This window comes from Panthera leo, chromosome D3, assembly GCF_018350215.1.
Source record: "Panthera leo isolate Ple1 chromosome D3, P.leo_Ple1_pat1.1, whole genome shotgun sequence".
Classification (NCBI taxonomy): Eukaryota; Metazoa; Chordata; class Mammalia; order Carnivora; family Felidae; genus Panthera; species Panthera leo.
Window position 1 is genome coordinate 43,485,831 of NC_056690.1, and position 25,370 is coordinate 43,511,200.

The 25,370-nt window shown below is 38.2% G+C and overlaps 1 protein-coding gene and 1 pseudogene across 2 annotated transcripts in view; one reads left to right on the forward strand and one right to left on the reverse strand.

The window, feature by feature from the left end:
* Positions 1 to 4,830: 4,830 nt before the first annotated feature.
* Positions 4,831 to 5,136, forward strand: LOC122203112 (annotated as a pseudogene).
* Positions 5,137 to 6,494: 1,358 nt separating this feature from the next.
* The window catches only part of CLUL1 (clusterin like 1), a 36,904-nt gene continuing 18,028 nt past the window's right edge, over positions 6,495 to 25,370 (reverse strand). Inside the window, exons 6-9 of one of the 2 annotated variants that reach the window (XM_042910530.1) lie at positions 19,751 to 19,888; positions 12,011 to 12,225; positions 7,966 to 8,150; positions 6,495 to 6,609 (exon numbers count right to left, since the gene is read on the reverse strand). In XM_042910530.1, the coding sequence (XP_042766464.1) occupies positions 7,971 to 8,150; positions 12,011 to 12,225; positions 19,751 to 19,888 (533 nt within the window). In that variant the 3' untranslated portion in view covers positions 6,495 to 6,609; positions 7,966 to 7,970. Of the gene's footprint in view, positions 6,610 to 7,965; positions 8,151 to 9,094; positions 9,313 to 12,010; positions 12,226 to 19,750; positions 19,889 to 25,370 lie in introns of those variants that run through there. The other variant, XR_006195252.1, reaches the window with a different exon arrangement.

The following is a 25,370-nucleotide window of genomic DNA, read 5'->3' on the forward strand; positions in this document are numbered from 1 at the left end:
ACTAATTTCAACAAGCAGTCTTTTGAATCAACAACTGTTTTTTTTTTTAGCACATAGTAGATGCTGAATGTATTTTTTGTTGCTGGATCTGGGGTTATGAAGAGTAAGATGTTGGCACTGAATGAAACATACCAAACACTATTTCTTTCCATTCAATAAAGTCAACTTTTTTTCTTTTTTTTTTCTCCCCAGGTTATCTCAAATGTATTGGCTGTGCAAGATTCTCACATCTTTCTGCTAACATATGCCTCTCAAACTCAAGGTTAAAATTTTTGTAATTGAAACACAAGTTCTAGCAAGAGGTGAATATCTTTCATGTGCAGCTCTGCCTAATCCGCTCAGTGAAAACAATCTTGCATCCCTTTTTGTGGCACAAAGCCTATAAAGAATAAATCAAATCTCAAAGACAATTTAAAAAATACCTGGCCATTTGGGTTAATTGGAAGGAGGATAATACTATGAACAGACTAAGAAGTGCTTCAGGGAACATTTCACAAGACTTCTAGCTGGAAAGTCTCTGTTCTTGCCGTTTGGTTTTATGAGTGCTCACAAAGGCCACAATAAACAGAAATGCATTGGGTTACAGAACAGCAGATATTTTAAATCTATTTCATCCATCACAGTACTAGGCTGGCCTTTCCTAGGTCTGCATAGATTCATTTTCCCCTCCTACAGCACATTCCCCACCCCATCCCATGCGATATTTGAAAAAAAAAAAAATGTTTATTTATTTATTTTGAGAGACAGAGAGCGAGAGAATCCCAAGCAGGCTCTCAGCTGTCAGCATGGAGCCCAATGCAGGGCTCCATCTTTCAAACTGAGATCATGACCTGAGCTGAAATCAAGAGTAGGACACTTAACCGACTGAGCCACCCAGGTGTCCCCAACCCCAGCATAGTAATAGTTTTAAAGAGTCATCGGTCTCCTATTAGGAATGATAGCCCTCCTGTATTGTGTTGTACTATTTGGACAGGGTGGGTAGCACCAGATGCAGTGGGCATTCTTTTTGGTGGTCATTTGGGAGGAGACATGCTGGGTCAGAAAACCTTAACTCCGAAAACAGACTTCAGGCAGGAATGGGGACCCATGTTGTCTGTTCAGCTTGAGCATTGTCCTGGGTATAAGAAGCTAAGATGCCATGTGGAAGCATGTTCTGGGTGGGCCAGAACTGCAGAGTTCTTCACTGGGCAGGATCGTCCAGCATACTGCAGGGCTTTAGCGTGCCTGTGGAAAGCCAACTAAACGTACGTATTCCTCCAACCTCACCCCAACTGAAAAGTGTCTCCACACATTTCCAACCGCGGGGCGGATCCCAGGCAGGAAATAGCCTAGATTTTCCAGTTGTATGTTATCCTCTGTGTTTAGTTTCCTTTTGTCAGTTTGAGCTGAGTTTATTATTCTAGCCGAATATCAGTTATACCACAAAGAGAATCTCAAGGTAAAGAGCATAGGCTCCCCTGCCTGTGTGGAGATTCCTTTTCCACTGTGGTACTTGGAGGATCCTGGTTTGATGATAATAGAGAATGGTTCCTTTCCCAGTGGCTGCTCCATAAATGAACGATCATCATGATATGATGATGGCATAACTCAGTAAAGGGCTACTGCAGGTACAGAGAAATTACTTTATTTAATTAGTTTTAGTTTTAATTTTAATTCCAGTATAGTTAACATACCATGTTATATTAGGTTTAGGTATACAATACAGTGATTCAACAATCCTATTCATTACTCAGCACTCATCATGATAATTGTACAGAGGAACTACTTTAGGTCCTACCACCAGGCAAGACCTCCTTGAGAGAAGGAACATTCCAACCCCCACTGCATTTAGGCCAGTATGTTTCCTAGCACTTTTATCTATAAAAATAAAAAATAGGGATAGTATGGGTGCTGAATCCTATCTTACTCTAGGAAAGAACTGTATCAATGGATACATTAACTTATTGGGGGGAAAGCTCTTCCTTCTCATTAAGAGATCTATTTCTGTTAAATATTGCTAAATATTTATAATATATATAATTATATAGAGGGTAAAGGGAGAGAGAGAAGAGAATCTCAGGCAGGCGCCGCTGTCAGCACAGAGCCCAATGCAGGACTCAACCCCACATCCCATGACCCTGGGTTCATGACCTGAGCCAAAATCAAGAGTCAGACATTCAATTGACTGAGCCACCTACGTACCCCTATTTTATATTTTAATGGTCATAGATATGTATATTTGTTACTTTAATCAATATATACAAATAATAATTACAAATGATAACTGAGAATGAATATTTGATACCTAGATTTTTGTGCCCGGGCAGATTTTTTTTTTTTTTTTTAAGTAGACTCCATGCCCAGCATGGAGCCCAATGCAGGGCTTGAACTCACGACCCTGAGATGAAGACCTGAGCTGATATCTAGGGTTGGACGCTTAACCAAGTGAGCCACCCAGGTGCTCCTCTGGGCAGATTTTTGATTTTTAAAATCTAAATCGCACCTGGGTGGTTCAGTCAGTTAAGTAACTGACTCTTGATTTCGGATCAGGTCATGATCTTTTAGTTTTGTGGGTTAGAGCCCCTCATGGAGCTCTGCGCTGACAGTGCAGTCTGTTTGGGATTCTCCCTCTCTCTCTCTCCCTCCCCCATGCATGCTGTCTCTGTCTCTCTCAAAATAAATAAATAAATTTGGGGCTCCTGGGTTAAGCATCTGACTTCAGCTCAGGTCTGAAGTCATGGTTCATGAACCATGGTTCATCTCATGGTTTGTGTGTTTGAGCCCTGCACAGGGCTCATCTCCCTCTCTCTCTGCCCCGCCCCTGCTTGTGCTCTGTCTCTCTCTGAAAGAAACAAAGAAAGAAAGAAAGAAAGAAAGAAAGAAAGAAAGAAAGAAACTAAAAAACCTAAAAATGCTTACATTTTATTGATCAATAAAAGATGCTTAAACATAAAAATATATTACATTAGGATAAAATTCTTTGAAAAAAGGAGAATGAAAAGCAGAGTTTAAGGAGAAAATGGAAAGAAAATTTCTCATTGTTAAAGAATAACTTGTTTGTGTATTTGTTTAAGTGGATGATTCTGGGTATCAAATTTCCATGATATTTAGATTCCATTGGATATATTTTAAAGAGAGATGAAACCATTTTATGTTTGAAATGCTAATATTTACAATACATGGGAAAATAAAATTTTGCTATTCTTTCAACTTATGTTGAAAAATCACATACAAGAGCAAGTATAACTTTTTCATGTTCCTTTTAGGAAGTTTGAGAGCAAAAACATTTGAATATTACTGGTCTGAAGAAACCTTCTTTTCTTTACACAGCGAACTCAAAAATGTTGATATAATTAGGTAAAGAAGCAGGAAACGAACATTTTTGAAAGCCAACTGTGAGTCAGGCACTTGATAATAATATTACTTTATAATCAATGCTACCATTTATTAATGCTTATCATTATGGATTAATTCCTGTAGTTCTCACAACTATGCTATAAAACAAAAACTATTCCTTCTATTACTTTAAGGTAAAGATACTGAGGTTTAGAGACATTAAGCATCTTGCCTGAAGTCACACACCTAGGAAATACAGCAGTGGGGATTGGAATCTGGGTCAGCCTTGTCACAGAAGGTTTTCGAGACCTCTGCTTTCCACTTACCAACCCCTCTTCCTACTCCTCAGTCTACAAGTTTCCCATAGTTCATTGGCCCTTTAGAAAGGCGCTTAGAAAGTTTCCCTTTTTAACTTAATTTTTGGCACCTTGTCTGACAAATATACCAAATATGTGGTTGAAAAGGCTCTATTTATTTGAGACTTCAGTACATTAAGGAACCCAAGATTCTATCAATAGTGTCCTATCTTTTTTAATAGCCCTCACTTTTGATAGGACAAACTTTATAGTCATCTGAAGTGAATTATTTTCAACTGGCTGCCTCTGACTCGTCTAACTTTCTCTGACAAGACTTCCCATCAAGTAGAATATCAAGACTGTGTGGGAAATGCTTTAAAGGTTTTGAGTCCTCTCTTTCATTGTATTCCTCTTTATAACTTGAAAGACTGACTACAAATATATTTCCAATGTAATCTTTAGTGACATATACTAGCAAATGACTCTCTGATTATTATATTGCGCCAAGGTTCAAATTATGAGGTTAAGTAAGTGACATCTTGGATTTTCCATAAAATATGTATGGCCTTGTTCAAAGAGAGCCCTGTTATGGTAATTTTACAAAGAAACAATGAAGTACACTCATGCCTATAGCAACCTTATTCACAGCGGCTAAAAAGTGGAGGCAACCCAGGTGTCCATGGATGAATGAGTGAATAAACAAAAACGTGACACCCACACAAAGGAATAGTCTTCAGCCTTAAAAAGAAATTCCGACACCCGCTACAAAATGGATAAAACTTAAGGACATCATGCTAAGTAAAATAAGCCAGTCACAAAAGGACAAAGACTGCATTATTCCACTTATGTGAGGTGCCTAGAGGAGGCAAATTCATAGACACAGAAAGTAGAATGGTGCTTGCAAGGCACTGGTAGAAGAGAGAAATGGGGAGTTAGTGTTTAATGGGTATAGAGTTTAATTTGGGGAAGATGAAAAAAGTTCTGGTGATGGATGGGGGTGATGACTGCACAGTAATGTGAATTTAGTTAATGCTACTAAACTGTACACTTAAAAATGGTTAAAATAATACAGTTTGTTATATATATATATATATATATATATATATATATATATATATATTCACAATAAAAAAAGTCTAGATTTCTATAAACCCCAGAGCATGGTTCTGTCTACCAAGGCCAGGGTTGTGTGGAGATCCTGGATGCAGCCATAGCCACCATGTCTGACCAGGAAGCAAAACCTTCAACTAAGGACTTGGGGATATAAAAAGGAAGGAGAATACATTAAACTGAAAGTCATTGGACAGGATAGCAGTGAGATTCACTTCAAAGTGAAAATGACAATGCATCTCAAGAAACTCAAAGAATCATACTGTTAACGACAGGGGGTTTGATGAATTTGCTCAGGTTCCTCTTTGAAGGTGAGAGAATTGTGCATAATCACACTCCAAAAGAACTGGAGATGGAGGAAGAAAATGTGATTGAAGTTTATCAGGAACAAACGGGGTCATTCCAGGATTTAGATATTCTTTTTATTTTTTTCTTTGCCCTCAATCCTTTTTTATTTTTAAAAATAATTCATTAGTAATGTGATGTTCAAAACGGAATTGAAAACTGACACCCTATCTCTTTAAAACATTAATTTTGAATTCTAGTGCCCCTTATTCATTATCCCTTGTTTTCATTGTGCTGATTTTTGGTGATCAAACCTCAGCCCCTTTCATATTGCCCCTTCCTTTTTAAAAATTACATGTGTGCACAGAGATGCCACCTTTTCCAGGACTGTGCATTTTCAGGCTTGTGATAAATAAGATTGACCAATGCAAGTGTTCGTAATGACTTTCCAGAATTCTGAAGTTCTAATGTGTGATTGCTTCACCCCTGGACTATGACCTTCTGTGGGAGATGGAAGTTTTTCAGAGAACTGAGCTGTGGAAAGATGACCTTTCCTTAAGTGGAAGTTCCTTTTAAAATGTGAGGGATGGGGGCACCTGGGTGGCTCAGTCGGTTGAGTGTCTGACTTTTGATTTCGGCTCAGGTCATGATCTCATGGTCATGGGATCAAGCCCTGCTTTACAAAATGGATGAAACTTAAGGACATCATGCTAAGTAAAATAAGCCAGTCACACAAGGACAAAGGCTGTATGATTCCACTTATGTGAGGTGCCTAGAGGAGGCAAATTCATAGACACAGAAAGTAGAATGATGCTTGCAAGGCGCATTTAGCACAGAGCCTGCTTGGGATTCTCTCTCCTCTCTCTGCCCCTCCTTGGCTCACGTGCAAATGGACACACGCACACTCTCTCTCTCTCTCAAAATAAATACATAAACGAAAAAAAATTCAGGATCTTGACCAAAAGAAGAGAAATATCAGCCTGGAGTTGAGATGACAGAGATGGTGGGAGTAATGACTAACTCCAAAGGTGGCTTCACTGAAGAGAAAGCATTTTAAGATAAAAGTCTTGTTAGAAGATCCCAGAAAAGTTATAATTTTCATTAGCAGTTAATAAATTTATTCATGCAGAAGTGTATTCAACAGAAAAAATCTATACATAAGTTACAGGTTTTTACTAAACAAAGAAATGAATTATAGATTTTTTTTCAAAAAGCCAATTATTATATTATAAATTCAAGAGCAAATTGAAAGAAGTATCCTCCGTTAATTAGAAAGTTGTGTATTTGTAGTAGAAATGATAGAACAGAGACATCTTGGCAATTTAATATTTATTTAATATACAAGGAACTACTAATGTACCATAGAATTTAGTAATATGTACATGCGATTTTTTTAAAAAAGGTATTCTACTTTAAATCAGTTTGAATAGCTATTAATCTGTCATTCAACATAAAATTAATAGTACTTCATAATATAAAACTGACATGTTTTCCTGGTATTACGTTTATTACATTGTTTTATACATTTGGGATTTTCAGGTCTCAGAGGTACCTGAAGAGGTAATTCTACTTGCCAGGTGTACGATGAGTTAGGTCTTCTTACCTTTAAAAAAAAGCAGCAAGAATCAAAATATTAGTAAATAATTTTGGACAGTGTATTTTTTTCTTGGAATAAAGTTTCAGAATGTGGAATACAATAAATGCTCTTGGCTTTTGAAAAAAATAATGTATAATAAAATAATGGAAAACCATTTTTTTTTTTTTAAAGAAAAGAAGAGAGAAGAGAGGGTGGGAAGGAATGAGGGGAGGGAAAGAGCACAGGAAAGGGGATAGAAGGCCAGTGAGAAAGGAAGGTGAAAGAGGAAATATATCCAGCCAAGAAGTTTCTCCTTTTCTGGAAAGTAAAGTGTCCTCTCCTCAGTTCCCAAAGGCCCCCATCTTGGGACTGGCTATATGCCACCTTGTGTCATTGTTATATGTATGTTTTGTAAACTCCCACTCCATCCCCTGCTGGATAGAGAGCTCATTTGGGAAAGAATCTTGTCAAATTCATCATTTTCTCCTCCACAGTACCTGGGTTTGTGCCTTCACTTAGTAGATGCTAAAAAGATATTGATTGTTTGACTATTATAACTTGAAAAAAAGTTCTCCAAAACTTAAAGGGACAGGCAGCAAATCCTGTAATATCAAGCTTAATTATACACTGACCTGCTAACAATGTCCCTTATGAATGATAATTTAGAATTAAAATTTAATTATTCTTTAAGATTGATCATATTACCCAAAGAGAATGTTACATGCAGTTTTAATTGTGCCACTAATTTAGAAGATATTAAGCTACAACCTACTTAACCATTCTCTTGTTTTTAACCATTAAGATTGTTTTTAAATTTTTACTATTTTAAATAATTTTGCAAATACAGATTTGAAGGATGGGCAGGGGACTCTTTATTGTTATTTTTTTAAGTATGTATGTATGTATGTATGTATGTATGTATGTATTTAGAGAGAACAAGCAGGAGAGGGGCAGAGAGAAAGGGAGAGAGAGAATCCCAAGCAGTCTCTGTGCTGCTAGCCCAACTCGGGCTTGAACTCACAAAACCAGGAGATGGTGGAGCCGAAATCAAGAGTCAGCTGTTCAACCAACTGAGCCACCCAGGTGCCCCTCAAATAGCTTTTCCAAAAGCTATTTTCAAAAAGGCAACAACAGTTTGTGTTCTTGCTAATAACATATAAGAATTCCCATTTCATCACACTCCTATCACGATTTTGTATTTTTTAAAAAAATTTACATGTTTGATAGGCATATGATGCTATCGTGTCTTAATTTTTATGTCTTTGATTACCGATGAGGTTGAACATATTTTCCAAGTATTTTAAAACTAGTTTTGTTGTTTTTCTCTTTTATGAATCATCTATTCCTATCAACAAAGCATGTTTAACCTGGCACTCTGCTTACCAATTTTAAAAGTGTTTCTTAAAATGCTGCACAGCTTTTGCCAGCACGTAGCTAATGAAGTTAGAACTGTCATCGCTGTCTTCAGGAGGGATCTTGAGTGTGAAATTGGGAGAAGGCAGAATGCTCAAGTCTATCATTGTTTCATCTTGTTTGGGAAAATTCCCTTCGTGAACATCTGGAACCACCTAAGAAGAAGGATTATACAGTAAAAGATTACTAAACCCCAATGCACATTCAGGATTAACTTAATACCACATTCGTCAGGATAGGCTAGGTTATGCTGAGGTAACAGAGTAGCCCCAACATCCCAGTGGCTTCATACAACAAACATTTACTTCTTGCTCATGTTACATGTCCATTTCAGGGGCTCTGTATAGCCTCCAACATTCAGGACCCTGGATGACACTGGCAGGTCATCTCATGGCTGTAGCATGAGGAATGCATGGCTTTCTTTGTGCCCCTGGCAGACACGGAGAGTGTATAAGCCCTGCACTATCTCAGTCTAGAAATAACCCTTGTCAGTTTTCTTCACATTTCACTGGCCGGGACTTGCCACATGGCACCATTTAACAGCAGGAGGAGCTAGAAAATATGAGTGAGCAGACAGAATATTTGGGACAGAATATTTGGTGAGCGCTACCATCAGAGTCACAACTATTTATGTGACGCACCAAGTTTTATACTGTATTTTCCTAGGAAATTTACAATTTATGGTTGTTATGTGATTTTGGTGAGAACCAGTCTTCTGAAAGTCATGGCGGTTACTCTCAATGAATTCTCAAGTGCACATACTTTGATTTTAATAATTTAAATGAAACTGTACTGACATGCAACTTGATGTAACCTTAAGAGAACTATTTTTAAAACATTTTCAAATAACCTCCTTATCAAAAAAAAAAACTAAAGCAAAATCTTAAGAAGCTAAATAAAACTGATAATTTCTTAATTCTAGTATGTAAAGAAATAGCTAACATGATTTCTCCCAGCTCTTTTCCTTTTGGTGAATATAACCCACATAAAAACTGCATAAAGCATTTTTGTCTAGTTTAATAAATAATTATAAAGCTAACACCATGTAACTACAACCTAAAGGGCATAACTTTTTTTACTTGCCAGAAAGTTTACATACTTGTATATGCCTCTTCAGTACTTGCTGTGTTATGGGTTTGCACTTTCTGTTACTTGATGAAATAAGAGTTGTTTTGATAAAAATAACTTTTACGGGTAGTTCGGCAAAGTGGTTAAGTCCAGAAATTCTGGAGAAATGCTGCTTGGGTTTAACTCCCTGTTCTACCACTTGCTAGCAGTGTGACCTCAGACAAGTTGCTTAACTTCTCTGTGCCTCATCTGAAAAATGTGAAAAACAATACCTTATAGGATCACTGAGAGTATTAAACAATTTGGTGTATGGAAAAAGTCCTTAGAACATTGCCTGACACATAGTAAGTGCTCTTTAGTGACAATGACTATTAGAAGAATTATCACTGAAAACCATAATTTTATTTTATATGGAGATTTTTATATAGAACTGCTTTTGTTATCAATATAAAGAATTTTAGGTAAACCTATTAGTGTTACCCAGAGACACTAGAATGGAAACAAACTGCAGCATAGAATGGAAAATACTGACGATTATGAAAGCAATTAACTCTTGGCTGTAACTTTCTAAAGACTGAAAGCACTACTCAACTTTGTCTTCAGATTTTATTCTTCAAGACAAGACCTTTTCCTCATTAGCTGAAAGTGTGTGTTTGTAAGAATGATCAAGTATACTGAATTATTTTACTCCTCTAGAGTATAAACTAGCTGATGAAGGAAATAAGTCAGAGAATCAGCCGGGTTGGGAGAGTGACTTTCAGAACTGTTTGACTGTGGTCAACAGTTACAAATACATTTTTACATCATGACTCAAAAATACACACTATATATATATATATATATATATATATATATATACATATATATATATACATATATATATATATATATATATGCATACACTCATATTTACACACACACATACACACACATGTAATGGAAATGGAAGTTCCATGATATATGCATATGATTTGTTAAGTACACTGCACTCTTTCTCCTTAGTCTGCCCTATTCTGTTTTGTTTTGTTTGTTTAATGTACTGGATGTGACTCTCTAAAGCTATGTCTCAAAACATTCAGTTTGAAAGAGACAGATGTATTAGGACACAGAATGTCACATATGTCAGATTCTCTGGAAACAGAGCCTGAGACTCTGACAACAGCAATTTATTAAGGGTGCCTTCAGGTGAAACTTTTTGGGGGATTAGGCAAGCAACATAGACAAGAAGGAGAAGCTAATCTAGGATGTGGCTTCAGGTGACCTCTGGCCTCAGCCTGATGCAGCAGGGAGCTCTTAAATGGCCCCAAGGGCAACCCTTTGGAGAAGGGTTGAGGAGAGGGTGAACAGTTAGCAGCAGCACCAGCCAAAGTTGGTAAGAGGATCCGTGGCAATCTGAGTAACGCACTGACATTCCACACTGCACAAAATATTGCTTCTTCAGTTACTCTGCCCAGTGATTTTTGTATCCAGGTCTTTTTAGGAATCCACCGATACTAACCTCTTCGGGAGTCACTAGCCTTGTTTGTTAACCTAGTGTGGGTTGTGGGAGTGAGGGTAGGAGGAGTTGGTCAGAAGAGAAATTCAGTCACTGTTCTATGTTATGCAACAGGAGCTGTTGACTGAATGTGGGAAACATGGCATAAAGTGCAACTTCAGATGGCACTACGTTTTGATGTAAACATAACTCTCAAGGTAAGTCAGCAGCTTTTTGTTTCAAAAACTATTGAGAGCTAAATTTACAAAGCCCTTGCTTTGAGTAAGGAACCTATACTAACTGCCTTACAAACATCAGTTTTGAGTTAGCTGTTATTATTTCCATTTTTTCAAGTGGAAAAACAGACCTAGAAAAGGTATGGAACTTTCCCAAACTTACTCAGCTGCTAAGTATCAGGGTCAGCATTTGAACTCTTTGCTTTACCTGTAAGTCTTGTCTCTCCAAAACTGCACTGATCAGGTTTCTTCAAGGTTACTTGCATAAGTTAATTATATTCCTATAGCTTTAAGCAGAATTGGCCATGTCTGGATTAGAAGATATTTTCCATTTTAAATTGGTTTTCTTTATAGAATTTCTTATTTCTTTTTGTTTGTTTGTTTTTTAACTTGTTTTATTTTTTTATTTTTTAAAATTTACATCCAAATTAGTTAGCATATAGTGCAACAATGATTTCAGGAGTAGATGCCTTAGTGCCCCTTACCCATTTAGCCCATCCCCCCTCACATAACCCCTCCAGTAACCCTCAGTTTGTTCTCCATATTTATGAGTCTCTTCCGTTTTGTCTCCCTCCCTGTTTTTATATTTTTGTTTCCCTTCCCTTATGTTAATCTGTTTTGTCTCTTAAAGTCCTCATATGAATGAAGTCATATAATTTTTGTCTTTCTCTAATTTCACTTAGCATAATACCCTCCAGTTCCATCCACGTAGTTGCAAATGGCAAGATTTCATTCTTTTTGATTGCTGAGTAATACTCCACTGTGTGTGTGTGTGTGTGTGTGTAGTGTGTATATATATATATATATATACCACATCTTCTTTATTCATTCATCCATCGATGGACATTCTCTTTCCATACTTTGGCTATTGTTGATAGTGCTGCTATAAACATTAGGATGCATGTGTCCCTTCGAAACAGCACACCTGTATCCTGTGGATAAATGCCTAGTAGTGCAATTGCTGGGTCGTAGGGTAGTTCTATTTTTAGTTTTTTGAGGAACCTCCATACTGTTTTCCAGAGTGGCTGCACCAGCTTGCATTCCCAAGGAATTTCTTATTTCTAAGGACCATGCACTACATTGTAGCAGGTCAGCCTGAATACAATCATGATGGAAATATGAATATCCTCCTACAGCTTGTTTTCAAATGCAGATGTGCTTAATAAGTGAATTAACAGAAAAAATATCAATGTATGCACATGTAATCTCCGTATCTGTTCTTGGGTCTCTCCATTACCTTTATGGAGTTGAAGGTGCTCTCAGTTCCTGGGGTCTGGTTTGCCAGTTCAGTCACCCAGCCAAATTGCTCTCTCATCTTCTCCATCAGATATGTGGTGTCCTCCAGGTGATGCTGGGTCATCTGGAGAATCTGGGCATATTGCTCATGGGACACGTTGACCAATCTGAGGGCCTCATCTACTTTTGTGTGCAGTTCAGGTACATCGGGACAGTCTAGCAAAGAAGAACGTAACATGGTAAAGGAAAATGCCCATGAAATTTGGAGGTGGGTGATGTGGGTTTAAATCCCAGCCCTTAAGCTTTCTATTTCCAGGCTTTTGATCTTGAGTGAGTTTTCAATTAGGTAAAATGGTTATGAATGAAACAACACTGTAAAGTGCTTGATCACAAGACAGTCACATATTGGTGATTTAGCAAATGTTCCTTTTCCTTTTCCTCCTTTTGGTAATGTCTCTGAAGGTCATTTGGACGACTCACTGATATTCCGATTGGGACACATGGGAGACTGGGCCTCCCTGCCACCTTGAAGTTGAGTGTGGCCATCTTCAAAGTGATGTGTCTCACTTCTGGAGGAAGCCTAAAGAACAGTTAAGGATTTATCATGTTCCCCTTCCCCTGATGGCAGAACTAGTTCTCTTCCATATAGTGGAGGTATCAGGCCTTCCACTCAAACTGTAATTGACACAGCACAGAGTGAGAAATAAACCTTTGTGCTTACAAGCCACTGAGATTCTGCAGCTCTGTGCTATATTGCACAACAGCCCATCTGAACTGAAACAGGATTATAGGAATTAACATAGCTGTGCTGATGAGCAACTTGTTTGATATTGTGTAAAGATTATCTGCAGACTATGGATGAGTCTGTGTTAGGGCATTTGGGACCGTAAGAGGTTGTTGTTATGGAGAAAGACCACAGACTTTCTACACTGTGTCTTTTCCTGTTTACTAAAAAGCCATGCCTTCAGGAAAATAGGGATAGGAGAGAATTCACCAACCAGAGCTGGGTGACTACCTCATCTGAGGTCTTATACATCAATTTGTAGGTTTCTTTTTGATACTTAAAATATAACCCGAGATTCCCTCGCGTCTCATACTTTTTCAGAAATCATTTTGAGATCTTTAGGAGAAGGAGACCCTTGTACTTATAAGGAAACCGACTTGTAACAGCATACTTTTGAAAAGTGATTCATGAAAACATTTTGAAAACAAAGGGAGTTACAGTTAAGATATAGTATACATTTGAAAGGAGATTCAGATATTCTTTTAAAATGTCTTCATGTGCAACTTCAGAGTTGTTAACTTTTAGAATAGTAATATAAATATATAGATTTTAATTATGGGGGAAGAAGGTGGTGATTTTCCTCATGATTTAGGCAAGCAGAATTCTACAAGGGACACTCATTTCCTCTTTAAGAGATCACCAGGAAAAAAGATTCTCATGGAACAAAGGTGAAACTTCATGCAAAATACAATCACACAGGAAAGGAAAAAGTAAAACTATATTCACAGATGACATGATCTTGTATGTAGAAAGTCCTAGGAATACATACATACACACAGAAAACTATAAAAACTAATAAACAGTTCAGCAAGGTTGCAGAATACAAGATCAATATATAAAAATCAGTTGTATTTCTATATACTATGAACAAACCAAAACTGAAATTAAGAAAACAACTGCATTCACAATAGCATCAAAAAGAACAAATTGCTTATGAAAAAAATTTTTTTTAATTTTTTAATGTTTATTTTTGAGAGAGAAAGACAGAGAGAGACAGAGCATGAGCAGGGGAGGGCAGAAAGGGAGACACAGAATCTGAAGTAGGCTCCAGGCTGAGCTGTTAGCTCAAAGCCTGATGTGGGGCTCAAACTCATGAACGGTGAGATCATGACCTGAGCCCAAGTCGGACACGTAACCCACTGAGCCACCCAGGCACCCCCCCACCCTTTTTAATGTGTATTTATTTTTCAGAGAGACACACACACAGAGGATGAGCGGGGGAGGCCAGAGAGAGAGGGAATGCTCATGAAAAAAATTTTAAGTGGAGGACTTGTAACTGAAAACTAAAAAACATCTTTGAAAGAAATTAGAGAAGATTTAAATAAATGGAAAGGCACGCTGATGGATTGGAAGACTTAATATTATTAGAACGGCAATACTCCACAAATTGATCTATCGATTGCCGAATTTCCTTTCTGCAGAAATTGGCAAGCTGATCCCAAAATTTATATAGAAAGGCAAAGGGCCCAGGATAACCAAAAGAATCTTGAAAACGAAGAACAAAGTTGGACCATCACACTTCCTAATTTCAAAACTTCCTACACAGTACAACTGTCAAGACAGTGTGGTATTGGCTTTGGACAGACATGTGGATCAATGGAATAGAATTGAGAGTCCAGAAATAAACCCTACATTTGCTGTCAATGGATTTTCAACAAAGATGCCAAGATAATTCTATGGGGAAAAGAACAGTCTTTTCAAGAAGTAGAACTGAGATAACTGGATATCCAACTGTGAAAGAAAGAAGTTAGACTCCTCCCTCACACCATATACAAAAACGAACTCAAAATGTATCAGAGGGGCGCCTGGGTGGCTCAGTTGGTTGAGCGTCCGACTTCAGCTCAGGTCATGATCTCACAGTTTGTGAGTTTGAGTCCCGCATGGGGCTCTGTGCTGACAGCTCAGAGCCTGGAGCCTGCTTCGGATTCTGTGTCTCCCTCTCTCTCTGCCCCTTCCCTGCTCATGCTCTGTCTCTCTCTGACTCTCAAAAATGAATAAACGTTAAAAAAAAAAAAGTATCAGACACCTAAACATATGAACTAAATATATAAGTCTGTTAGGTGAAACTTAAGTATAAATCTATGGGATCTTGGATTAGGCAATGGTTTCTTAGATATGGCATCAAAATACAAAAATAGAAAAAAAGAAATAGACAAATTAGACTTTATCAAAACAATATTATCGTATTTCAAAGGGCACCATTCCAAAAGTAAAAAGGCAGCACATGGGAGAAAATATTTGTGAATAATATATCTGATATGGGTTTAGTATCTAGAATATATTAAGAACTCTTACAACTCAACAATAAAAAAAAATAATAACATGGGGCAACTGGGTGGCTCTGTTGGTTAAGTGGCCAACTCTTGATTTCGGTTCAGCTCGTGATCTCACAGTTTGCATCCAGCTCTGCACTGACAGCATGGAGCCTGCTTGGGATTCTGTCTCTCCCTTTCTCTCTGCCCTTCCCCCAATCATGTTCTCTCTCTCTCTCTCTCTCTCTCTCTCTCTCTCTCTCTCTGTCTCTCTTCCTCTCTTTTCCTCTTTCTCTCTCTCTCAAATAAATAAACATTAAAAAAATAATAAAATTAGGGGCGCCTGGGTGGCGCAGTCGGTTAAGCGTCCGACTTCAGCCAGGTCACGATCTCGCGGTCCGTGAGTTCGAGCCCCACGTCAGGCTCTGGGCTGATGGCTCGGAGCCTGGAGCCTGCTTCCGATTCTGTGTCTCCCTCTCTCTCTGACCCTTCCCCGTTCATGCTCTGTCTCTCTCTGTCCCAAAAATAAATAAAAAAACGTTGAAAAAAAATTGTTAAAAAAAAAAAAATAATAATAATAAAATTAAAATATGGGCAAAGGATTTGAATAGGCATTTCTCCAAAGGAGATACACAAATGTTCATACGGTAGATAGGTTTCCAACTGCAAGAGAGGAAGGACAAGCTTTAATTTACAAGCATGTTTCAAGTCTGCACTTTGGTCACATTTGCCAATGTCTCATTCACTAAGGACAGACCCATGGCCAAGCCCAGATTCATGGACTGGAAAAGCAGACTATCTCTTGATGGCAGAAACCACAAAATACTGTGGCCATTTTGTTTTTAATCTACAATACATACGTTCCCTTCTGCCTTGGAGAGGTCTCAATTTATGCCTATTGTTCTTAAGTAATTATTAATATTGCCTATGTCACATTCAAAGGAGATCTAATTTAATTGATAGTTAAATGTCATTTAACAAAGTGGGCAGGACACAGAAGTTCTTTGGTATAATTCCCATGTGCCTACCAACTATATTAAGAAATAAAATATTACCTAAATACATGAAACTCCCATTGTGCCCCTTCCACATTAAAACCTCTCTGTTCTCTCAAAAGGAAACTACTATTTTGAATTGTTATATCCAGTACCAGTAATAGATATGGAAAAAGAGGAAAATAGTCACTTACAGAAAATCTGTTTAAAATCAAGGCCAGGGGCACCAGGGTGGCTCAGTTGGTTAAGAAGCCAACTCTTGACTTTGGCTGGGGTCAGGATCTCACGGTTTGTGAGTTCAAGCCCCGTGTAGGACTCTGCACTGATAGCACGGAACTCGTTTGGGATTCTCTCTCTCCCTCTCTGTCTGCCCCTAACCTGCTCATGCTCTCTCTCTTTCTCAAAAATAAATAAATATTAAAAAAGGATCATCTATTGTATAAATAAAAAATTAAAATCAGGACAAAAATGTATGGTAAATAGTGGAAAAACAAAAAGATTTATGATCTCTTGGAAAATATTTATCAAATATAAGATTTATTTATTATAAGATTTATAAGATCTTATATCTATAATTATAGCTATGTACATAGTCTTAGAACAAGGAAAGAATCAAATATTGATTAAAGAGGCAAAATTATTGTTTGACAAAATGTAGAAGGGTTGTTTGTAATAGAAAAACATGGAAACAACTTAAATACACTTAAGGAGAATGGGTAAATTGTGATATGCCTACAGAGACCAACACATCAGTGAATTAATGAATCAGAACATGTATTCATATGGCTAACTGTCCCAAACTATACTGTATAACCAAGCTGCAAAAGAATACATAAGCAATATATTTACACTGTTAAGAAAAAGTATCCAAAATTTGGAAACAAGGCAGAAGAATGGCTGCATGTTGGGGCACTGGATGGCTCAGTCGGTTGAGCGTCTGACTCTTGATTTCAGCTCAGGTCATAAAGCCTGCTTAAGATTCTCTCTCTCTCTCTCTCTCTCTCTCATATTCTCTCCCTCTCTCTCCCTCTGTCCCTCTCCCCGGCTCATGTTTGCGTCCTCTCTCAAATTAAAAAGAAAAAAAAAATGGCTGCATACCTTTTTAATGTCATGTCAAACATTGCCTAAGAGGCCTGCCTACCTACAGATTCTTTGATTCTCTAAAGAAATGATCTTTTGTTGGATTTACTACTTAGTGTTGCTCAGGGCCAGAGAACATCCTAGATTGAAAAGTTGCAAATGTTTTTTGTCCAGTAGAGATATAAATTATTTTGGCCCGATAGAAAACATAACTGCAAAACTTACAGTTTTATTGCCCTTTAGGGCATAGTTTTATGCCCTTTAGGGCATAGTTTAGGGCAAAATTATATCTAATTTTGCAATCTGACTTCAACATTCTATCTTTGACTGTAAATACTTCAGTCTGTCTTGTACTCCTTTGTAACAGCTTTAATACTTTGCTGATTCCCTCATTAATGGGATAAATTAATCTTGACATGTGCTCATTTTATATTTGTACAAGTCATAGTTTTAAAGTTAAAAATGATACTTTGACAATATAAATTAAAAACATGTAAGGCATTGCCAAATATGCTGTGTGTATTATATATATATACATGTGATAACAGTATAAAGAAGAGAAAAGAAATAATAAACACTAAATTCAAAATAGTTTCCTTTTGAGGAGATAAGGAGGATGTGATTTGGAAGATCACAAAGGAAGTTTCATCTATTTTGGTGATGTTTTATTTCTTAATCCAGGATGTAGGCACTTGGGTTTTTGTTCTTTTACTCTTTGTACATTTATAACAAAATGCATTTTATAATAAAAGTTTTAAGTTACATGGGAGCACATTAGAACATTCTTTTCTTGATGTTTTACCTATGCAGCAGTTGATTAACATGGCATGTATTCAGAGTACCTGTCTGGCTCAGTTGGTAGAACACACAACTCTTAATCTCAGAGTCTTGAGTTCAAGCTCCACACTGGGTGGGGAGTCTACTTAAAATTAAAAACAAAATTTTTTAAACACATTGCATGTATTCTATATTACCTGATTTGTACCATATCTGATGCATTGTCTGATGTATATTGATATCTGAGACATTTGTATTATATAATCTGATTTCTTCCATATTTTTTCCAGTTTTATTGAGCAGTAACTGACAGATATAAGTATAAGATGTAAAGTATGATGGTCTGATTTACATATGTTGTGAAATACTTATTGTAATAGGTTGAGTTAACATCCATCATATCATATAGATCCAACAAAAAGAAAACAAAATTTCTCCTTGTGATGAGAACTGTTAGGATCTCCTCTCTTACCAACTTTCCTATACATCACACAGCAGTGTTAGCTGTAGTCATCATGTTGAAGGTTACATGCTTAGCACCTATTTATGTCATAACTAGAAGCTTGTATCTATTGACCACCTTCCTCCAATCCCCCCTCCCATCTTTTGTATTATTTTATGATAGAGATTATTCATAAAAGTTCTTAACTGGTTGAAAGGAAGTTAATGATACATAGATGGGATGTTTACGTGAGACTATTTTTGTAGGCAGTCAGTGTATTTGTGTAAATTTTTCTGTTATAAAAAAACTGTTTCTGTATGCAACCTTATAACTGTGACTTAAAAAGCAAAGACTTGAATAATGAAAATCATTAGTATGTCAGCCATTTTATTTAATCTGCAAAACACCCATATAAAATAGATATATTATTGCCATTCTCCAAATGATGAAACAGAGGTGCAGAGTCACTCAATTCACAATTCAGGAGAAATAACAGAAAGGTCCAGTTTCTATTCAACCTTGCTTTTTAGAATTTCCTTCCTTTAGCGAGGTGAAATGCAGAAACACAGGAATTGAAATCTCGTGGCTTTTGTAAGAAAATGTGTTGGGGCCCTAGCAGGTGGGAGGAGTGACTTTAGCTAAGGGAAGGGTGGGAGAAGGGGGGCTGCCAGGCAAGAGAAGGATTTCTCGCCTGGGGAAGGAACCGAAGGTCACTCTTTGCTAGGTCTGGGAGGGGTAAGACTGTATGAGGAGCCACTTTACATATTTAAATTCTAATTAGTGATTTACCCACCAGCTGGAAAGAGTTAATGCCACTTAAAAATAAAACTCAGTTGGGGCACCTGGGTGGCTCAGTCTGTTAAGCACCTGACCCTTGATCTCAGCTCAGGTCATGATCTCTCTCCATGAGATGGAACCCATATGGGGCTCTTCCTGCTGACAGCATGGAGTATGCCTGGGATTCTCTCTCTCTGCTCCTCTTGAGCTCTCTCTAAATAAATAAATAAATAAACTTAAGAAAAAAATGTAAAAACAAAAACTCACGTGGCTAACAATTTGCTTACACAATGGGAAGATTGCTTCCGTGGTGGGGTTTTTTTTCCTTGTGGTAAAAAGGAAAGAGTGCCTTAATTTGCTCCTACTTCTCTTTTGCACACATTAGTGTTTCTCTGTCTTTAACCACAAAAAGTTTCACAGGAACAGGAGGGAATTTTAAATAAGGAAAAAAGCGAGTTGACCTACTTTTGAATAATAAAAGCTTATAAAACTATGCTGAACACCCCTAGATGGAAATAAACATGCATAAAAAGTGCTTGAAGGAAAATAAATGAATCTATGATGCTTGCAAAAGTGTGATTTTGACCTCTGACCAGAATACTATTGAAACCTTGAGAAAATAATGATTATTTACCTTCCCACAGGTAATCCTGACATTTTTGGCATCTTGCATGAAACTGGAAACATTCTGACAAATTCTGGCCAAGTTCTGCACACGGTCCCCTGTTCTGCACAGGCCACATCTCTGAACTCAGGCTTCCATGGTTAGAGTCTGCAGGTAACATAGTGTTTACACATTAATGTCATTAGAGTCTGCATTTTAAAGGCATGGACTAGATGTCATTTCTTTGTCTTACCAGTTCTTTCAAAATCTTTCCATATTCAATCATAGGAAGGTCCATTGTTGCAACCATTTGCTAGGACAATTTGACATCTATTAAAAATTGCACATAGGGCGCCTGGGTGGCGCAGTCGGTTAAGCGACCGACTTCAGCCAGGTCACGATCTCATGGTCCGTGAGTTCGAGCCCCGCGTCAGGCTCTGGGCTGATGGCTCGGAGCCTGGAGCCTGTTTCCGATTCTGTGTCTCCCTCTCTTTCTGACCCTCCCCGTTCATGCTCTGTCTCTCTCTGTCCCCCCCAAAAAAAAAAAAAAAAAAAAAATTGCACATACTGTTTAATCCAACAATCACATTACTATTATTATTATTCATTATTATTTGTACACTCCTCCTTCAGAAAAGTTAATGCATATGGTTTTATTTTCTGGAGGGAATTATGAGGAATCTTTGGGAAGACATACTTGATGGGATGTGAGAGGGCAGCTTTCATTTGTTTTGTTCTTTTATATATTTGAATTATTTTTTAATTTTTTAAAAAAACGTTGATTTATTTTTTAGAGAAAGAGAGAGTGTAAGTGGGGGAAGGGCAGAGAGTGAAAGGGAGAGACAGAATCCTAAGCAGGCTTTGTGCTGTCAGCACAGAGCCTGATGTGGGGCTCCATTTCATGAACCTGTGAGATCATGACCTGAGCCAAAATCAAGACTCACTTAACCAACTGAGCCACCCAGGCACCCCTATATTTGAATTATTTTAAATTTAGTGTGTCTTACTTTTATTATTTTTATTTCTGATGTCGATGGATTAACTAAATAGGGAGTTGTAAGCTGCTTTTCTCTTTGGATTTCTTTCTATTTAAAGTTTTTTCTAGGGGCTCCTAGGTGACTTTGTCAGTTAAGTGTCCAACTTTGACTCAGGTCATGATCTCACGGTTTGTGAATTTGAGCCCTGCGTCAGACTCTGTGTCAACAGCTCAGAGCCTGGAGCCTACTTCGGATTCTGTGTCTCCTTGCTCTCTGCCCCTCCCCAACTCACACTCTGTCTGTCCATCTGTCTGTATGTCTTTCTCTGTCTCAGAAATAAATATTAAACTTTTTAAAAAATTTTTCTAATAATTATTTTAATCTTTTAAAGCCAAAATTGGGAAATACATTGGAGTTTCAAAGGCACTGGGAATATCTATTTCTAAAACTGGGTGGTAGGCATTTACTTTATTACTATTCCTTTTGCATTTCATATATATGATGTTATAAACAATGGATCAAGAATTTAGGAAAACATCTAAAGCAGATCAACTTTTGAGAAACCCTTTTTTTTTTCTGGAAGAACTAATAATCCATATGAAAATGATGATGTGAAAAAGAAGTCAATCCAACAGAAAATTGACAGTTCTCAACTGAATGTTTCACATTAGGAAACATTTATTATTAATTTACAACCCAATGATTTTCTCCTATATTGAACCATCAACATTTTAAAACAAAACATTTCATTTTGAGATAAATTGTGAAATCTGTTGCTTAAAAACCTCTGAGGCATTGGTTACATCATGTGGTGTGTAAGGCAACCATCTCCTTTTGTTGAATAGGAAGCCATTTCTTCTCAGCTGCCTTCCTGAACGGTCCTCTGTAGTCACTGAGGAGTTCTACTGTAGAGCTTGTTTCTGCTTCATGTACTGTTTGCTTTCTTACCTTCTCTGTTAGACCCTGAGCCCGTTGAGGGAAGGGATTTGGTCTTATCATTTGAATCATGTCATTCTTCCATACCTTTTTCTGTCATTTCAGTTACAATGGTCTTGTAGTTGTCCACTGATCTGTTTTCCTTTCTCTGGACTGAGCTCCTAAAAGTCAGGGAGCTGTGTCATAATCATGGTCTTATTCCCAGCATCTAGTTGAACACCTGGTGTGTAGATTGGGGATGGCAAATTCCAGGTCCATGTGATACCAATTCCTCATTCTGTGCCATGGCATGACAGTAACCCATCACTGAGCTCTAGACCCTTCTAGGCAGCTACTTCCAGTGCTGTCACTCATAGCAACCATCTCCTCTCCCCACTTGCCTCTGTCTCCCCACCCCAGTCAGAGGGAAAATTAAAGGCAGCAACACTCTCCAATGTGGGATTAGAGCTCATATCTCCCAGCAACCAGCATTGCATCAGGCTACTGCACCACACAGTTTCATTCAACGCCATCTATCCTTGCCAGGGATTCATGAGGCAAGTGAGGACAACTACAAGAGCTATTTTATTCTCTTTCAGTAGGAACTTAGGTCTAGAAAGATTGAGGTAGGAAAGAAATTCTCCCATATGGAGACAAAAATGAAATCACAATCAAAGAAAAAAATACTAATAACCAAAATATTTCAGAATTTTTATTGCTGCCTCTTTCCTTTTAATGGTGTTCATTATTCAATTTTAGCTACTTTTCTAATTTTAGCACTTAGGACAATCATGACAAATAAAACCCATCCATGAAGGTTGCCAGATACACAGTGCTCACTCAGGCAATGTTGGCCATCATAATTGACAAGAGGCTTGTATTCATTTCCTGTTGCTGTTGTAACAGAATACCACAAATGTAGTGGCTTGAAATAATACAAATGTTCTGGTTCTGTGGGTCAGAAGTTTGAAATGGGTCTCACTGGCCTAAAATCAAGGTGTTGGCAGGGGATTTTTTTTTTTTTTTCTGGAGGCTCTAGGGGAGAATCTATTTCCTTGCCTTTCCAATTTCTAGAGGCCAACTATAGTCCTTACTTCATGGCCCTCTTCCTCTACCTGCAAAGGCAGCAAAGTAGGGGCCTTCTCATATTACCATCTCTATGGGTTTTGTTCTGCCTCCCTCTTCTGCTTTTTAAAAAATGTTTATTATTTATTTTGAGAGAGAAAAAAAACTTGCATGTGAGGGGGGGAGGGGCAGACAGAGGGGGAGAGAGACCATCCCAAACAGGCTCTATGCTCAGCGTGGAGCCTGACATGGGGCTGGCTCTCATGAACCGTGAGTTCATGACCTGAGCTGAAATTAAGAGACGCTTAGCCGACTGAGCCACCCAGGTGCCCCTCTTTCCCACTTTGAAGAACCCTTGTAGCCACATGGATAATTCAGGATAATCTCCCCGTTTTAAGATCAGCTGACCAGCACCTCAATTCCATCTACAACCTTACTTTCCCCTTGCCACGTAACACAACATATTCACAGGTCCTGCAGATTAGGGTGTAGATATCTTTGGGCAGCTATTATTCTGTCTACACAGGGACAAATCTCAAAATGTCTTCTCATTAGGCAGACTGTGCAGGCACATTAGGTTTATTCCTCACCTACCACCTGTCCAGAAAAGTGATGGAAATCGCTTGCAAATACCCTATGGCCCCTCCCTGACTATTTTTGATAAATAGTCTGCATGTGCTTATCCGAGAAGAGAATGTCTCTTCTGTTGAGCTAGCTCTGTGCTGTCAGGTAGGGTAGGGATAGCAGAGAAAGAAGAGTTGAAAGGTGTATCACAGGCCCTTTTGTTTTTGTTTTTCATACTTGCATTTACGTTACGTTTGCATTACAGGAGGCTCTGGATATGCCGGTTATCACCAAGGTGGGGGTTGTGCAGAGGGCCAGCTGAGCAGGGTGTGTGTGAATGGAGAGGAAGCTGGGGCAGAACTGGTGGAAACCTACATTCTTACTCGGTGGGGTGGGAGGGGGTTGTAGTGATTGGAAAGTTATTTAGATTTCAGTGCAGATGAATCACTATATGCTCCTCTGCACATGTATAAGGATGTGCATCCACATATAAGGATGCACACAATGTGAAAGATGGAACACATTCTGAATATTATCCCCAAACAATGATATCTATTTAAAAGTTCAGGCAAAAATTACTCAATATCACTCTAGCATTGATATATTTAGTCTACTGCCTTGATGCTTTTCCTGAATATTGGTGAATTTGGGACCTCAGAATAGAATACCAGAGAAAACACCTGACTTACAAGAAAAGTCCTCCAGACCCTGAAATAGAACCCAGCAATGATTCCAGTAATGATGGCTGTTCTCTACTCATGGAACAATGGGACGGGAAGGATGTCATGTATTGTTTTTTGGCTTTGGTTTCTGGTACTGTGAGGTAGCTCTATACTCTTCTGTATAGAGACCAGTGATGCAATGTCATGGCAATTTTGAGAATATGATTCAGATGTTGCCAGCTACAGCTGATATAACTGGAAAATAGCTAGAAGGAGCCCATTTCTTTCTACATACAAAAAGCTCTGCGTGATTAACATATACAACTTGAAGAGTCTGGAGAGAAGTATAAACCCATGAAACTGGCACCACAATCTATGCCATAAACCTATCCATCACTTCCAAAAATGTCCTCCTGCCCTCTTATTTATTTATTATTATTGTCATTATTATTATTAACGATGCTTAACATAAGATCTACCCTCTTAGCCAATTTTCAAGTATACAGTGCAGTGTGTTTAACAATAGGCACTATTCTGCACAGTTGGACTTGTATGTTTAGGACTCACCCATCTTATGTAATGGAAGTTTTTTGCTCTCTGACCAACATCTCCCCATGTCCCCCTCCACTCAGCTCCCAGGAACATCATTCTACTCTTTGCTTCCATGACTTTGACTATTTTAGATTCCTCATCTAAGCAGTATCATGTACTATTTGTCCTTCTGTGTGTGGCTTGTTTCACTTAGCGTAATGTCCTCCAGGTTCATCCATGTTGTCACAAATGGCAGAAGGAGCCTCTAGAAGGAGCTCGCTTTATTTTTCATGCCAGAGGGGAGCATTCTTTCATGTGGCTCTGTGGTCCATAAGACATAAATCTAAGTGAATGTAAACCCTACCTTGGCCCACCCAGCAGCTCTCATTTCTGAGATGCTGTGTCCCAGCCACTCCACAGAAACCCAAGGAAGGCACCTCCTTCTGTCTGAAGACACACCACAGCATTTTGTTTCCAACATGGTCTATCTTGGGGCATGTTTGGTATTGGTAGAAGGCAATTCTTATCCTTTACAGAAATTCTGATTATGTAGCTTTGGGTTTCTCTATAAGCATCTTCTATGGCTTTGTGCACAAATGTTATGATTTAAGGGATTACGGCAGTGATGCAGAGGAGGCTATGGAGGGCACTATGGAGGGCACTGGTTATATGTGACACTACGCTTCTTCCCAAACTGTGAGTTGAGGAGTCTAGACTGATTTTAAAGAAGCCCCGTGATGTTCAGGCAGAATAGAGCAGAGCATATATACACAAGTTTTGATAAAGGGGGCAACCATTTTGTTCAACTTTCTCACCCGGCTAGCATTTTCCTTATCAGCTTTGAAAACTTGCTTTAAAAAGACAGAACAGCCCCACAGGGCTATTGACAATGACGGAAGAGGGATGGTGTTTGGCAGACTTCGAAGCTTTCTCTAA